Source organism: Gymnogyps californianus, chromosome 19 (genome assembly GCF_018139145.2).
Source record: "Gymnogyps californianus isolate 813 chromosome 19, ASM1813914v2, whole genome shotgun sequence".
Classification (NCBI taxonomy): domain Eukaryota; kingdom Metazoa; phylum Chordata; class Aves; order Accipitriformes; family Cathartidae; genus Gymnogyps; species Gymnogyps californianus.
Genome location: NC_059489.1, coordinates 6,689,074 through 6,703,301, shown reverse-complemented (window position 1 = coordinate 6,703,301; position 14,228 = coordinate 6,689,074). Strand labels below are relative to the sequence as shown.

The 14,228-nt window shown below is 36.9% G+C and overlaps 1 protein-coding gene across 5 annotated transcripts in view; it reads right to left on the bottom strand.

Annotated features, from left to right (window-relative positions):
- SPAG9 (sperm associated antigen 9) overlaps positions 1-14,228 on the bottom strand; it is a 61,871-nt gene that overhangs the window by 11,138 nt on the left and 36,505 nt on the right. For 4 of the 5 annotated variants that reach the window (XM_050908467.1, XM_050908468.1, XM_050908470.1 and 1 more), the window contains 14 exons: positions 13,829-13,928; positions 12,577-12,698; positions 9,393-9,450; positions 8,663-8,815; positions 8,525-8,576; positions 7,959-8,089; positions 6,631-6,687; positions 5,588-5,761; positions 4,756-4,885; positions 4,392-4,484; positions 3,935-4,102; positions 2,977-3,148; positions 1,646-1,873; positions 690-885 (listed from right to left, as the gene is read on the bottom strand). In XM_050908467.1, the coding sequence (XP_050764424.1) occupies positions 690-885; positions 1,646-1,873; positions 2,977-3,148; positions 3,935-4,102; positions 4,392-4,484; positions 4,756-4,885; positions 5,588-5,761; positions 6,631-6,687; positions 7,959-8,089; positions 8,525-8,576; positions 8,663-8,815; positions 9,393-9,450; positions 12,577-12,698; positions 13,829-13,928 (1,834 nt within the window). Of the gene's footprint in view, positions 1-689; positions 886-1,645; positions 1,874-2,976; positions 3,149-3,934; positions 4,103-4,391; positions 4,485-4,755; positions 4,886-5,587; positions 5,762-6,484; positions 6,497-6,630; positions 6,688-7,958; positions 8,090-8,524; positions 8,577-8,662; positions 8,816-9,392; positions 9,451-12,576; positions 12,699-13,828; positions 13,929-14,228 lie in introns of all 5 variants that reach the window. The other variant, XM_050908469.1, reaches the window with a different exon arrangement.

Sequence of the window (14,228 nt, the reverse complement as noted above, 5' to 3'; positions counted from 1 at the left end):
ACAATGATACAGATGAAAACCTCAATAACAATTTATTTCTTCAAGTGTACATTTACTTATACAAGGAAATTCAGGTTCCATCCAAGCCTGTCAGTATTGCTGATATCTCTGGGGACTGGCAGAAGAGAGTCACAACATCAGAGGCACGTTTTAAGAGAAACACTTATAAAAAAGCTGTATGATACTTTTGTGCCTGTATGTGGAGAGTGAAGATTCCTGAAGATCTGAAATACTGATTACTTTCAAGCTTCTTCTCCACTCCTGTAACTACTCACAGACTGACTATTCTGAGAAAAGAAACATACATTTCAACAACCAGTTGACTGGAAGAAAGGAGTGTTATTCTTATTTATTTTGACATCAAAACAGAGAATTTAAATGGGCATCTCTAGATCAGAGCCATTCACACTAAGTCCGTGAGAAGACTTAGTGACTAACTGGTAGACACTCACTACTCCCTTCTGGAGATGTCTCTACTCAAGGGATATGAGTTCACAGACAAAAGACTCATAGGTGACCCTTTCATACAAGCAAAGCGCAGAGTGTCTTGTACCAAGACTACTTATATAAACCTCAATATACTTAACAAGAAAAAAAGTAGTCATTTCATCCCCATGTTGTGTTCCTACAACCATTGTATTTTTCTTTTTAAATACATTTTAAGAGGTATGAGGATTGAGACTACGTACCTAGGTTGGTACACTGGAGACGCCTCTGTTGTATTCTGCACTCCCAGAGGATCTGTAAAGACATGCTCTGTATAGACTCCAGTTTGTGCAATATCAGCTGTGTCTTCTCCTGTCCCTGCATTGACTTCTGTTGCTTCTGTTGCCTCCTCTGCTGTTGGAATGTTCTCATCTACTGAATTACTTTCAGTTGCAATATCTATGGAACAAAAAATTTGAAAAACTTTTAACAACTGCGAGAGAATTCTCAATTATTTAAACCAGCCAGAACTTGATACTTAAAACTTAAGTGAACAGCTGTAATAACCAGACAGTCACAATCCAGATTTTATATTTAATCTAAAAAAAAATCAGATCAGAAACACCCCAACTTTAGTAGGCTGCACTGTATCAACAAGTGTCAAATGCACTTTAAGTATCAACCCAGTCACTCATGGCACAGATTGCCCTTTAAGTGATTAACTACAATAGCAGAGAACAAGTCCCAACAACCACATATCCATTAACAATCGTATCACCATACAGCTCTGAAGGGCATATGACAGAAAATATTAAGAATGCCTATAAAATAGGCAGCTTCACTTAAATCTCTATTAAGACTTTCCAAGATTTAAGGCATATATCCACAGTCTCTCTAGTCATTTGTCGGCAAGATCTGCATTTCAAATACCAAATAACTTAAAAGCTCTCTTTAGACCATGCACAAGATATGAGTTATCTCAAAAGTATTTCAAAGAAGCAATTGCCTATACCCATTTAATATCACCTCCACAAAGTTTTCAGCTACAATTATGCAGTGTGAGTATGTCAGACTTACAGGCGCCATTTCCCACAGAGTACTCATTCTCTGTTATCACTGCTTACCGACAAGCTATTACATTAAATACTTCCACCATTCATTTTTCAGTTACACCTAATGGTGTTTGGCCATCCCTGGCATACTTGTAAGATTTTCATACCTGACTGTTTATCTGTCATTGGTGAGCCACCATTTGCATCATGAGCTACAGGTGCTCCTGTGATACCCTCTGCAGTACAGCCAACCACTGTTATTCCTCCTAGCAAGCTATCGGTTTCTGCAGAGCTGTTGCTAGTCATACTTCCACACAGAGATGACTTGTCCATTTGACTAGGATCTGCTTCTTGAGACCCTTCTTCTCCTGCAGGATAGTCTGTTTCCCTTGCCCCTGAAACAGATTAAACTCACATGTTTCTTGCAGGGGTGAATCACTTTTCTATCTAATAACAAACTAAGCTTCAAACTGAATGAACTCTCCAGCAACTGAGATTTAACATGCAGATACCCATCTACAAGCTTATTTTAACATGATCAGCAGACATTAAAGATACTGTCACAAAGCTCAAAAAGCAAAAGCAGTATCTACACATGCTGCACATCTGAATGTCACACACCATATTTCCATCTGCAGAGTTTTCCAACTAGTTTATTTCTATTTCAAATAAATATTCCATTAAAGTTAGATTTCATAACAGTGCATATATGCAGGGATACCTATCTACATCTTTATGAAGAATTTAACTGCAATAGATCCTTTGTTCTGTTTTTCTCTCGTACAACCCTCTCAAACTTACTTCTAAGACTTAAAATATTATTCTTGGTTTCTTGACATTTTTATCATATTTTACTATGTTTTATGCTGTTTTGATTTTACAAGTTATACATAGTTTCAATGGAGCAAAACCTCAAACTTCACTGGAAAGAGAATTCTTCTGAGCTTATTAAACAAAACTACTTCACTGGAACTAGTGCTACAGACTTCTATAAGTGTAAGCCAAGAAACAAGAAATCCAAGAGCACAATTAGTTCTTCTCCAGAATCATAATATCCTCCTATTAAACTTCCCTCAGTACACTATCCACATACACTCTCAATGTGACAAGGATTCCCTCTACAGGAAGCTCCAAGACTTGCTACTTATCTTCAAAAGGCTGAAGAGACCTAAAAAGCCAACGTATTTTTCTTTTGCGATGTTCACAGTTCCATAAAACGTTGGCACTATTGCACAATTTATAATACAGCAGACAAAATACTTAGTCTTGGTTGCTGACATCTCTCTACCTTTGAGTTAATTTAGGTCAAGAGCCAACTGAAGAGTGGAACAGTAGAGTAGAAATCCAATAGTTTTCCCTACAACTAAACACTTTTTATTGCTGTGTTACAGTAACATTTTGTCACACTAATTAACAAATCTTTGGTTTTTCATTGCATAAGAAAATCTGAATAAGATACAGTTAAAAAAGCAGGAGCTAAAACAACACAAGTCTTTACCTGGTACACTAGCAATACAAAGGACATGAGAATTGCAAACAATGAAACTGTCCAGAATATTTCCTGGTTGATTAGCATCAATAATGATAACTTTGGTAGCAGAATGCGTGCTAGTACAGATCCAAACTAGACTGGATAATTCTTCCTGATGTTTCAGCTCCTTCTGCTGGTCCTGAAAGAGAATAAAGGCAGAACAGAAGTGAACAACAATAGGAAAGGGGACAAGAATAGAACTATTACCTTTGATCTTGTATGTTCTTACATTATCAACTGGAGAAATACACATAAATATGTGATAAGTTAAATATCTTTAATGCCATTGTAAAATTACATGTAGTTACTTGTTCTCTATGTATTTGGAATATAAAAACCCCTCATATTTCATATTTGTGTAGAAAACCATAGAAAATAATTATACTGCACAATTATACAGTTAAACAAGTATAAAGCTACATAAGAACACTATTTACGTGCCAGCTACCATAATCTGTGGCAATTAGTAACGTGATGTCTCAAAGCACTTCAAAATTAAGCCTTTGTTTTTATGCCCTTAATATGAATTCCACTCATTGCTTTTTCATGAAAACATGAAGACTAACACATGTTTAAACAACGGCACAGACACCTAAAAAAAAAATCTTTTTTTAAATGGCAGTCAGAACATGAACAATTCTGTCAGAAGGGTTTTTTAAAGCAGGCAGCACTGGTATAAGCAGTGCATCATTTTGATGTAAAATTGATTTGCTCCTCAGATTTGCCAACAAGCTGGCACATAGGAAAGAATCACAGTATTTTTGTAGTTGGATTCAATAACCCAAATATCTTGGGTTGATGACTACCCAAGAAAAATCTGTTTGTTACCAAAAAAGCTGATTACGAACTATTTTATTAATCTACAGATATATGGTAAAGATGTTTAACTATATAAACTATTCAACATGCCTTACAGTGACCTTACCTTGAGCTCTTGGTCTAGTCTGTCTAAGCTACTTTGCGATCCTGTTTGCTGCTTGTTGCCATCTGCATCCATACCAGTCACATCATTGTAGAATACACTAGCACCAACCACAGACCCGCCGTCTCGTGTTTTCCCTCCTGAGAGGTTTACCCCTACAGCACACCATAGCTTGAAAGAAAAAATAAATACTTCACTTAAATGTAAAACTGAAAAAAAAAAAGACACACCCATTGTTAAATATGCTACGTAATATCAAAATTATTATATATCTGCAGTCCATTTTAAGGAATTCATAGAGATTAAAGTCACGTACATTTCTACTGAAGCTTAAATTCTGATTCATCTATGCTTTAAAAAGAAACAGGTTTATTTCAAAAGGAAAATAATTGAGTCTAAAATAAAAATATTCGAGCTATAGGTTGTCCAAGTCTCTATATCGTCATTGTAAATATCCTACCTTCATAGAGGTATCCTTCTCATCTAAAGGTCTCAGGTAAACAGGTACAGGCAAGTTCTTCATCTTATTGTCACCCTGGCCACCATTTGCCACCTACGCAAAAAAACAAACCAAAACAAAAAAACAAACCAGAAAAGCTTTCCCCGTTAAAAGAGGTTTACAGTCTTTGGAATCAGTTGATCAGACGTTGTTAAACACGATTAAGAGTTTTGCATTGTAGTTTTCCTTAGAAAGACTCTTAACTGCAAAATTTCAACAAAAAAACGTTGGAATCACTCAAACACAAGCTGTAAAATTATACTCTGTTCAGATTTCACAAAACATGAAGTTGTTACCACTAGAATTGAAAACATGAGCATAATACCTGTTTGTACTTCTGAGGTAGACTCCAGCCAAATGCTTGCACTCTACCATCCTCTTTCTGAACATGTGCTTTCACTTGGCGATACTGCTCTCTCTTCTGCTCTCTGCGTGAGGCTAAACTGGCTTCAGTTCTAGGGAAGAATCATCATAAAGAACCCGTTATTTATGCTTTTTAGAATTCTTTGTGTAATGGGAGTTGCTATAAAATTCAATAGACAAGATCTCTGTGGAAGCATTGGGTTACCAAAGAGATCACTAGTTTTTCACAGATCACCTACAGAACACCAGGTTTCCTGTGGGCTATTTCTAAGGGACCTGTGAAAGCTAGGCAAAACCAGAAAGTCTGTTGTCAGTATCCTTAAAGAAAGTTAACTTGAGTTATGTGCCTCTGCTAGAAACTTTAGAAGTTGTAAACCAAAAGGATATATTGCCAAAAAGAAGCATGAGAGAAAAAAAAAAAAAAAATTACAGATACTTGTCAGCCTGACTCATGTTGTTCTATTTTTCCATTGAACTTAAAGTGAAAGTATCTGTACAGGTATTGCTTAGCTACAACACTTGCATATAAAAGTGCACCAAGTGCTGCCTCCTGTGCTTAAATGCGCTTTTATGAAGGGCAGTGATATTTACCAAATAGAATACTACCGCCAGGTACCCAGAGTACTCATCCACTGCTGCACATTTCAGCCTGCACTCTGTTGATTTATTATGCATCAACATTCACTTCAGGAGAACATTCTAGTTCACTTAGCAGCATGCTATTTATCTCAGAGGATTAAAAGAGTAAATACTTGATAGAGCATATCTAGTATTATAAAACCAAAATGTCTTACTCTTCACTGAGGAATTCAAAGGCTTTAGATTTGTCACTCGGTAATTGAGATAAGGTGCTGCTTCTTTTCTTGACTGATGGAGTAATATGCGAGGTTGGAGCATTATATTTAACATTGACAGGAGGTTCTGGTTTCTTAGCTGTATTGCTAGATGAACTGAAGAGCCTGCTAAAACTAGAAGAAAATAGAAAAAGAAAGATGAGAGTTAAGATTTGCAAGATACATCCAAATTTGACTATACAGGTAAAACACTGCATATGCTAGCCTGCTCAAGCCAGTTAGACTAAGAAACTGGAGCCCGACATAGCAGCAGCCACCACACACTCAGCAACACTCTCAAAGCATGGAAACTCATGTCAGTAAGAAAAATTCTTGAAGAATTATCCCATTTGTTCATCATATTTAATGGGATCTTCATCTTGAATTAAAATCTACAGGGAACCAACAAAATTAGGATGTGAATATCACACCTGGAAGACAGTTTTATGAAGCACATTAGTTCATGCACAGAGCACATTAAAATCCCCACCATTTTCTAGGCTAAAAGATAGAATAGTTATCAGCAAACCACAACATCAAAAGCATTATCTGACAAATATCTTGTTGTGAATAACACAGTTTTAGATTTAAAGAGCTTGAAGTTAGAAAGGAAAATCTGTCAGTAAGCCATACTTCATAGAGGAAAAGGAAGCTGCAATAAATGCAATCCACACGAGCTATTCAGGTTTCTATTTTTCATCATAAAAAAGAATCCAGAAAAATGTTCAGAACAAGAGTCCTGGTGCATATTCAGCTAGAAAAAAGTTACAGCACTTTGGCATTTAACTTCACAAAGTGCACAGCCATTCACTACGTGATGCAGCTTACGATACATTTTGTCTTCAAGAACAGTCTTACCGAGCTGGCATGCTAGGTAACAAGAGGAGAACAGTTAAGACATCTTCATCTGCCAAAAGATAATTAGCTAACATACAAAAATGTGCCAGCTAATTGGTTAGGGTCTTTTATTTATTTTTGCCACTGAGCTGTGTTTCAATACTTACAACTGCCAAATGCTTGATCTCTTCTTTTCTTGCATGGCTGGATTTTCTCTTGATGCTCTACAAGAAATGAATTCCAAGTTTACTGAGTAAGCATTAATTAAAAAAAGGAAAGGAACAGAAAAGTGTGTAACTTATTTTAAGAAAAAGGATAACATCGAAAGTATCAAAGCCTGTTTCTTCACGTTGCCACTTCTTTTCTGATCAGAGCACAATATTGAAATTCTCACTAGATGAACTGAAGTTACATAATAAACATCATCCACATTTACTTGCATCACAAACACAACTGTTGAGTGCTTTTCAGACAGAAGAGACAAATCTGTGTAACACTTTGCAATGAAAACAGCTAGAAGAAAGCAGCAAACCATTTTAAATTCTTCTGCCTCCTGTTTTTTAATATTTTAACCATTGCCTTTTATTTTAAAACCTCTTATTCTTCAACACATCAGTAAATAAATGATAAAGTGATTGCTCCTGAAGCCATAGATGCATTAACAGAGATCGGAGAGGATTTCTACAGGAGACAATAGCTATAGAAAAGCAAGCCATGTCTGCTTGGGAATATGTATTTTTCCTCTCACAGACTCAGAGTCAAAATGGCTCACAGGTATTGAGGACAATAGAAAAAAATCAGACGCCATTGTTATCCCAGACCGGCAGGCGGCACCAAATGACACCGCTACCTCCGGCCACCGCCACGGCTCAGGGGGGATGTGACAAGAACAAGCTGGGCTGAGGTCCGAGGCAGAAGACTTTTGTTTTTAAAATCATACCTGCCAGACAACTCAATATTCAGGATGCAAATTAGACCAGATCACCATCTTTATTGCTTATATTTAACAAACCTTGTACAGTTTTAAAATTGTGTTTTCTCCTGAACGACCCAAGTCCTTACACATGGATTACGCTCAAATCTGAAGACTGTATGTTATTCCTGTTTTGACATCTCAGCTGACAACTGGGCCCCCTGCTTTAAGGTATGTGCACACATACACACAGTAATTTTTCCTGCCCACCAAATTAATGTTATTTACAGTTACCAAGTTTTGTAACTGTTCCAAAATACATACATTTCTTCAAGGGATGCTTATTTCACATCATATGAAGTAACACATCTTCAGTGAGGTCTCACCAAGAACCCATTTTGACAAGGTAAGTTATATGCCCATAACTTAAAAACAAAGTTATTCATGGGCATGTAGGGAGACAAGCAGAAGGGCAATTAAGGCCTCATACCCTAACCTACTGACCAATCACTCTGCAGCTAAAAATCAAAAGCTTGTAAAAATCCAAGGAGCTCTATCAAAGACTGTAAAAGAGCCTTTTACCTTATCATCTCAGTCCATCGGACAGCTTCCTGAAGCTCCATCAACCTCTCTTTATACTGGTTTCTTTCCATCAGAACACGGGCCATTTCAACACGAGTAAAACGCTTCCGCTGAGCGGTGGGGACATCACTCTGAACACACAAAAAAAGCAAACATAGGACGAACAAAGGAGCACAGTAGGGCCTTGCAGAGTCAGCCTCTGCCTTCCGATAAGAGTCAGTTTAGGGCACAATTCCAGATTCCAAATCATTTGGGGCTTTGTAAAACTAACTGAATTTTACCTTCCTCTCCTCCTATCCTTTGTATGTAGTATAATCTAAATAAAAAAAACAGTTCTTCAAAAAGAATGTGACACACAGTAACGGGCAGAGAGGAAAGAAAGCAAACCAGACATGGTCAGTTTAAGTTTACTTGTGCTCTTTAGATCTTCTATCTTTTCTATACATGGAGGAAGTTTACCACTACTTAAGCAGTAAAGTTTAGTAGCACTCACTAAACGCATGTGAACTTCTAGTGTCCCATTGTGAATTATACATACAAAAATACACATACACACATACACCTACATCATCATCCTCTTTAGCTTTCTGTCTTGCTTCCTCTGCTTCTGCACGAGCTCTACATACAAAATAAAAGATAGCTGCATTAGATCCCACAGTGGGGTTTTTTTCCTTTCTTTTTCACAACCACAGAATTAAACTTACTTTCTCAGCTCTTCTTCCAGTTCCTTATTCTTCTCTTCAAGCTTTTGTTTTGCTTGTTTTACAGCCTCTAATTCACCTTGCAGTACATCCTTCTCACAGGTCAATTCATCCACCTTTGCTATCAAATCATTCTTCACTACATTCAGTGCATTTCTACACAAACATTTAAAATACACCATTACCAGGATGACTACGGTTTCATAGTTTAGCTTCAGCCTGATTTCATTCTTGAATTTGAAGATCTACAAATTTCAAAAGATACAGCTTTCTAAAACAGGGCAAACCCTCTCCCCTTCAAACCTCAAATGCTCAAATACATTCACACCTCTGCATTAGAAAAAAGTACCGGTAACTCAGAACAGTTTGCTTAGATGCTGAATTCTTCAACAGTGCTCCAATGGACTAGCTTCTGCAGTTACAGCTGTGTTTCTCACAGAAAAGGCAGGGAGTTGATCTCATTAAAACATAGCACTGCATTTCTTGTAGCCTTACAAGGATAAAAGCAGTTTTTGCTCCTTGGGTCCTTAATTTCTTGAAGAATACTAACTAAGCTATATATTTAGCCAAATATACCTACAAATTCAAAACACTTACATCACCACTACTCTTAAAACTGAAAGCACATTTGTATAATTTCAACCTTCTGTGTATGAAGATATTGAAGATATAATAAAACAGAGAAGGGCAGTATTTTTTTTTTTTTTTTTTTTACACACACATTCTCACTTACTTTGTCTCCAACAGCTGAGTGTTTTCCAAAATAAGGTTTTCAACCTCACGACCCATTCCTTTCCAAAGGAAACAAACACACAAAATTAGCACATAAAATGGATGCTTTCACAAACCCTGTGTTTTGCCATTGTCTAAAACCAGCTGAATTTTAAGTATGACAAACTTGTCAGAAAAACTGTGAGCTATCTGAAATTTCAGGACCTACCTTCTACAATTAACTTTCCCCTCCACCTTCTTCCCAATCTGCCTTCAGTTAAAGCCTAAAGGCAATCCTGGCTAACCACAGGCTAGTGGCTAGTGCTACCTCCACCTAGTCTACACATTTTGAAGAGCTTACATTACTACTAAGTCAAAAACCAAATATGGCATCACTGGGGAAGTATTAGTCCACAAGAAGTTAAGTTTACAATGCTCAACTGTCTTTTATACCATGTTAGATACAAAAGTGTATCAGTTATAGACACAAGACATGCTGAATTATAAAGCTCAGATTGCAAAAGCCCTGCAGATCTCCCCAGAGCAAATGTTACCTTACCAAAGAAATTATGGTCTTTATAGCCCATGCATTCCATGTAGAGCAAAAACAAGAACAAGAAACGTTTCATGTAAGGTGTAGTATGAGTGAACAGCAATAAAATATTTAGACTTATGAAGTAAGAGTGAATTAAAACAAAGCCACCACCAAAAATTTGAAGTGGAATGTGATGTGATTAGAAGCAGGATTTATACGAAAGACAGATGTTAAAAAAGTTAAGTTTGTCACAACCACTTCTCTTGGTTAGACCTCTTATAAAAATCCGTAACTTAATAAAAGTCTCTCTCATTTTCTGTGAAATAATCTAGAAGCACAGTACTTGGAAGAAATGCTAAGCCGTTCAGTAGAAGTTGCACATGAACATGCTACTAAGGAAAAAAGTGAACTTAACTCTTCATGTGACTACTTCAATATTACTTAAATTTCTGGAAATTAATTTCTCACCCTATTGTTTGCATGCCTAAAATAATAAGATTTGCAGGTTTTTTTAAGAGATAAACTTTCAGGCAGAAAATAATTATTTTACATCTTGCCCAGCAAAATAATTACCACACTGATAATGGCAGAAGTTATGCTAATTCAAGATTAACACAACAAATGAAAAAGGTATCTTAATGGTGCAGGCCTTTTAAAATACTCTGTGAACACAATCTTCTAAGCAACTTTGGTAACAGAAGACTTAAAAGATATTTGGATAACAATAAAATAAAGTATCTAAGAATAGACATGCAAGTCAGAGTTCCCTCTTTTGGAATTTCTCTCTCTGAGTTTTGGATTAAAAGTAAATGACATTTAATAGCGAAGGAACTTAGATCAGCTGTTGTTACTTTATCAATATCTGGAGAAATCCCCTACACTACAGTCATCAAGAGGTTTTATTCAAGTGGCTATTGCTTTTTAAATGTTTTCAGGATTCACAGATAAAAGTACCTAGGATCACTTCCAACAGGTTTCAGGATCCTTTATAATGCAAGAACAAAAACTAGAAAGCCAAGAGTGCAAAGGCAAAAAAAAATGTTACCAAGCAGGGAAAAAATGCAGAGAATGTATTTTATGAGAGCAGCAGCCAAGAACGCCTAACTGTAGAAGCAACAGATTTCAAATAATTTTTTTTAAAAAAGAAGCATACACACCAGAATATTCCCCTGGGTATGCAGCCCAAGAGAAAACAGATTAGAGAATCCCAATTAACTACTTTTACAGAACTCCAAACTAAAGTTTAATGCTCGCTTAGAACAGGCCCAAATGCTTGAAACACACCGACTATCCTGGATGCAGATGCGGCTTTTAAGTAACACAGACTAATTTGGACTATGGTTGTGCTCAAAGTGAAATGATGATTATATAGTAAAACTTTTAGACCAACACATTCTGCGTCACAAACGCAGTTATAACAATGTGTTCATTTCGCACACACCGGTGTTTCTAGCAGCAGTTTTACGGAAAATGGTAATGAAGTCAGTGACAAACTTTTGATAGGTTATACTAAAAAGTATATTATTTTTGCCCATGGAAAACAAAAGCATCTATTATCAGGAAGCCCCGACAGTAATTTGATTTCTTTAAACAATTTATCATGTAGCTAAGGGATGGAAGTTGCTATATGTTAATACTTCTCCAGTATCTATATTTTTGCATGCAGAATGTGTCATTAGTTGTCCCTGTGACAACAGAGTGCAAGAGTTTTGGATGAAGCATGTTCCAGCAAGGATGTAGTGGTCCTCACTGCTCACGATTCAAAGCAGCAGAGAGTGACAAAGAAAAAACACCTCTCAGAGTGGAGATAGGCCCATTACTCCTCGTGAGTAATACTTTGCAAAAATGTCACCTACTTGATGTAAAATAAGTTTCTGGTGGAACACTGAACAACCAGAAATCCAGATGGCACACACAACAGTTCTAAATAATACTACTAACAATCTGTATTTTTGCCAGGTCAGATAGAGGCAAACGAACTGCTGATTTTCTGTATACAACTCATTTCTAAAACACACAAGATTTGCATCTGCTTTTTATACATTCCGTAGTACCAGCTTTCGTTATTTCAAAATGGGGCCTGAAAACAAGATGGTTTTGGCCATATCAGTGATGTTGTTTATAGAACCTTTTTGCTCCTGCTCAACTCGTATTCCCAAAACTTACATTTTGTTCAGTCAGCATACAAGTAGCAGCAAACTGCTTAGAGGGAAGAGAAATGTAGGTTCCCCCACCCCTTTCAGTTAATGGTTTGATTCTCAAATTACTGCCATTGCATTCTGCTGCAATTCTCTCTTACAAGTTGAATTCCACAGAGAGATGATAAAGCCAGGCCATTACAGATTGGGCACAATCTGAATTAAACTACCTAAAACTAGTTCAAGATAAAATCCTTGCACAAGATAAAAATCCTTCTGTCAGAGAACGTATAGGGAAAACTGAAATAGAGAATAGTGTAAGAAGTGCCCCAAAAGGTTAAGGCTGATATTGTTTTATTGAAAGAAAGAACAAACACTTTCTCCTGGTTTTTGTGTTCCAATGACCACCTTAAGATGATACTCAAAAGATTTTAATGCAAATGAATCCTAACAGTAAATCCAGCAAGGATAATCAAGCACTCCACTAACAAGGAAAATTCCTGTAAATGGCATCTTTAAATAACCTTTCTTACCCAGTAAATCTGCACCTTCATCCACATCTCCAATTAGGCCAGAACCAGCAGATGACAGCTCTTCAAAGAGTGACTCTGTATTACGGTCAAACGCTTTGTTCTCTATGCCTTTGGTAGGAGTGCTATTCAAAGAATTAAAACAAGCCATAAAAAAGCAGAAGGAAAACATTCCCACAATGAAGAAAGTGTTCTCTGTGTTTTCACCAGTAGTTCATTTGTTACCCCCCAAAAAACCAGAAGTAAAATTCTCAGCAGCTTTCAGTTGGCTTAGAGTCCTAGATTCTATTTTCAAATACTAGTTTGGCACCAAGATCCCAAACTTGAGGTAGCTGCTGATATTGAGCTGGTCAGGATTTTAATAAATTAAAACATATCAAGTTTTGATATACAGAAATTCAGCCCCTTCAGGACTTAGTCAGCCCAAATGCCTAAAGAACAGACAGCTCAGCCAAACTGGAAGTCATTTAATGTAACAAGAATGCAAGAGAACCAAATAGAGATCAAAATATTCCTCTGGCCAGAAAAGGAGCTCCTTTCACACAAAGCTCTTACGCCATTAACATTCACTATACAAGGTAATTTTTTCCATCTCATTGCAAGAATGAAACACACAGACCCATAACATATTTGATGGACTTGTGGCTAGTCCCTAAATTGTTCAGGACTTGCCTAAAAGATCAGGCACACTCCCCTCCCCACCCCCCAAAACAGCACTTGTTTATTTTTATGGGGCTTTCGAGCTTTTGAGAGAAATGTTATCCTTCACAAGAAAAAGCCTGCAAGGAAGCAGACTCAGGCAAAAGCATTCTGCCAACACTGGGATTCCACCATCAGAATCTGATAAATAAATGCTGTAATATTTGCAAACTCAGTCATAAATCCAGATTTCAAAGATAGGGATGAAAACACAAGGGCCCAGCTTGGAAACTGCTAGTACCTCGAAACCTTGATCTAGAGAGAAAAGGGCTTTTGCTATAGACCCTTTGCTTGAAATATGCAGAGAATATTTAAGCATTCTTAAGTCGGCTGTAATATGAAATACCCTGAACATTCATCAGGTGTAGCAACAGAATGAAGAACTGCTGTTGCACTTAAAACCTCCTGAGGAATTTGAGGAAATAGGTCACAGAAGTAGGAGAACCATTATATAATCTCATTCTGGTAAAATTTCTACACAAGTCACGAGTTCAAAACCAAAGTCTGGTACCTTTTAAAATTGGTCTTCCTACTCAAAGCACAACACACAACTTACCTGGAACCCTTATATCCACTGAGATCTTTATCCATATCCAACTCTGGAGTTGACTCAATGATTGCCTGAACTTCAGATTTTTCTTCATTTTCATTTCCACCTAGGGAAAAAGCAAGTGGTACATCTCCATAAACAAAAGCACTGCGACATGACATTACCTACATGTAGTTGTTATTAATCAATCACCAACTTAGTAGACTTCTGTTCAAAGACTTATCAAGGTAATTAAATGAGAAGACCTATGGATTTTGATACTCTAGTGCAGACACTGGAATTTCTAAGTCTCTCCTGAATTTAACTTAAGTCATCCAACAGTAGTTATTTCCGACTATTTCTGCAATCAAAACCAAGCAGATGTCCATCATCTCGTGACTTTTTGTGTCTACATGAGTGCCACTTC